The 2,500-nt window shown below is 22.2% G+C and overlaps 1 protein-coding gene across 1 annotated transcript in view; it reads left to right on the top strand.

Annotated features, from left to right (window-relative positions):
- The window catches only part of PF3D7_1408200 (AP2 domain transcription factor AP2-G2, putative), a gene marked incomplete at both ends in the record, with an annotated part of 5,109 nt that overhangs the window by 833 nt on the left and 1,776 nt on the right, over positions 1-2,500 (top strand). Inside the window, one exon of the mRNA XM_001348216.1 lies at positions 1-2,500. This exon is cut by the window's left edge and continues 833 nt beyond it; it is cut by the window's right edge and continues 1,776 nt beyond it. Within this exon, the coding sequence (XP_001348252.1) occupies positions 1-2,500 (2,500 nt within the window).

Below are 2,500 nucleotides of genomic sequence, written 5' to 3'. Positions count from 1 at the left end.
TAAGAATGAGTTTGGAAATTACATACCTACATATATATCGAATGACAATAAGAATATGAATAGAAGTAATAGGAATGAAAATAATTTATATTTGTTAAATGCAGGAGATGAAGAAAAGTCATCATATGTATATAATTATGAAGAGAAATTAAATATTTCTTGTAGATTTTTTATACAAGAATCTAACCCATACGAATTAGATATAAGAATGTTAAAAGAAAATTGTCTAACTGTTTTTGAACTTTTATATAGAGAGAAAAAAAAGTGGTGTTCATTATATATATCCACAATGAATGGACCTATGTCTAATTTTAATTATCATTTGTTTAAGATATTATGTAGCAATGATGAAATATATATGTATTTCTTCTTGTTCAAGAAATTTATTTTTTCTTGTTACATATATTTTAATTTAGTAAGTATCCAAATATATTCTAATTTTTCGAATATTGAAGAAAGCGAAACATCCTCCTATGGTTTTAAGAATCTAATAAATACAAATGTGCAAGGAACAAATAATAAAATTGACTACATTTCTGCAGATATTCATCATCATCATAATAATAATAATAATAATATGTCATCTAATAGTCACAGTGTATCGAAAAAAAAAAAGAAAGATATCACCTATGATATAAATGAACAAGGGGAAAATAAAATAGAAGATGATATATTAAAAAAAAAATATAATAAATATATATCCCCAAATTTTTTTAGTAATTCAACAAATATATCATCAGCATGTATTAATAGTTATAATATGAATAATTTGAATGAAGAAAAATCATATGTGTCTAATACGTTTACAAATAATCATAATAATTTATGTGATACTACTTGTGATAGAAGAAATAATATATATTTGAAAAATATGAATAATTTTTCAAGCACTAAAGATGAAGATGAAAAGCTATTAAATTTTATTTATGATCCTTCAAAACATTTATGTGGTAACAGAATAAATTATTGTTCAAGTTATTTTCATTTTTTTGATAAAAATCAAGAAGATATTAAAAAAAAGTTACAATTATTTATAAACACACATTCACCTACTATGGTAAATATTACAGAGAAATGGAACAATTTTTATGAAAATAAAAATAAAATATATTCATTTGTAGAAAAATATAAAGATATAAAAGTTTCGTCGATTGATCATTTTAGGAAAGACACGACAGAAAAGTTTATAAGTACTTTTATTGAAACCTTTTCTTATGTAAATCGTGTTAGTTGGAAGGATCAAAATGGTGTAGTGGAACACAACAATTGTAATGATAATGATAAGGAAAAAGAACAAAATGGACCACTAAAGCAGGATAATAATGATAATAATAAGGATAATAATAAGGATAGTAATAATGGTAATAATAATGTTAATAATAATAATGATAATAATAATGATAATAATAATAATAATGATAATAATAATGATAATAATAATAATAATGATAATAATAATGATAATAATGATAAGGATGAAAAAAAAAAAAAAAAAAAAAATCAATCGAATTACTACCAACAACACAATATATGTGATGATCATAAATCATTATATGATGATGTTAAAAAAAAAGATGAAGAACAAAATTGTAATACACAACAGGATGAAAAGAAGGAAGAAAAAAGTGATACATTATTAGAAAATCATGATAATCAAGAAAATATAGTAAAAAGAACTGATGAGATAATAAATGAAGAAAACGATGATTATGATAAAAAAAAAAAGAAAAATTTCTGGAATATATTTGAGTTAATTAAAAATGATACATATAATAATGATAATAATAATGATAATAATAATAACAATAACAATAACAATAACAATAACAATAACAATAACAATAACAATAACAATAACAATAACAATAATGATAATAATTATGTAGAAAGAAAAGAAAATAGTAGTATAAGTAAAATTTTGGATGAAAAAAATAACTTATCAAATAATGATCCAATAGATAAAAGTGTGGAAAAAGATATTTTCACAGATCAATATAAAACAAATAAAAATGGAAGTATAATACAAGAAAGTGATAATGATAATTATAATACAACAAGGAATGAAGAAATTCATGAGGATGAGGATGAAGAAGATGACGATGAAAAAGAAGATGTTGAAAAAGAAGACGTTGAAAAAGAAGACGTTGAAAAAGAAGACGTTGAAAAAGAAGACGTTGAAAAAGAAGACGTTGAAAAAGAAGACGTTGAAAAAGAAGACGTTGAAAAAGAAGACGTTGAAAAAGAAGACGTTGAAAAAGAAGACAATGAGGAACAAAAAGAACATCAAATTGTTGAGTCTTCAGAAAAGAAACATAAAATAATATTAAATAATAACACACATAATGGAGATATATCCCATAATGATAATAATACATTATATAATGTAGGTATAGGTATGTTTAATAATAATTGTAGTGATAATTCAAATACTAAAGATTCTCTGAGCTTAATGATTTCGCATAAATCATTAACAATGGATTTGAATGAATCTATGGAGGAT

The sequence above is a fragment of the Plasmodium falciparum genome, assembly GCF_000002765.6.
Source record: "Plasmodium falciparum 3D7 genome assembly, chromosome: 14".
NCBI classification, from domain to species: Eukaryota; Apicomplexa; class Aconoidasida; order Haemosporida; family Plasmodiidae; genus Plasmodium; species Plasmodium falciparum.
The sequence above is the reverse complement of the archived record's forward strand: the minus strand, read 5'-3'. Positions and strand labels throughout refer to the sequence as shown.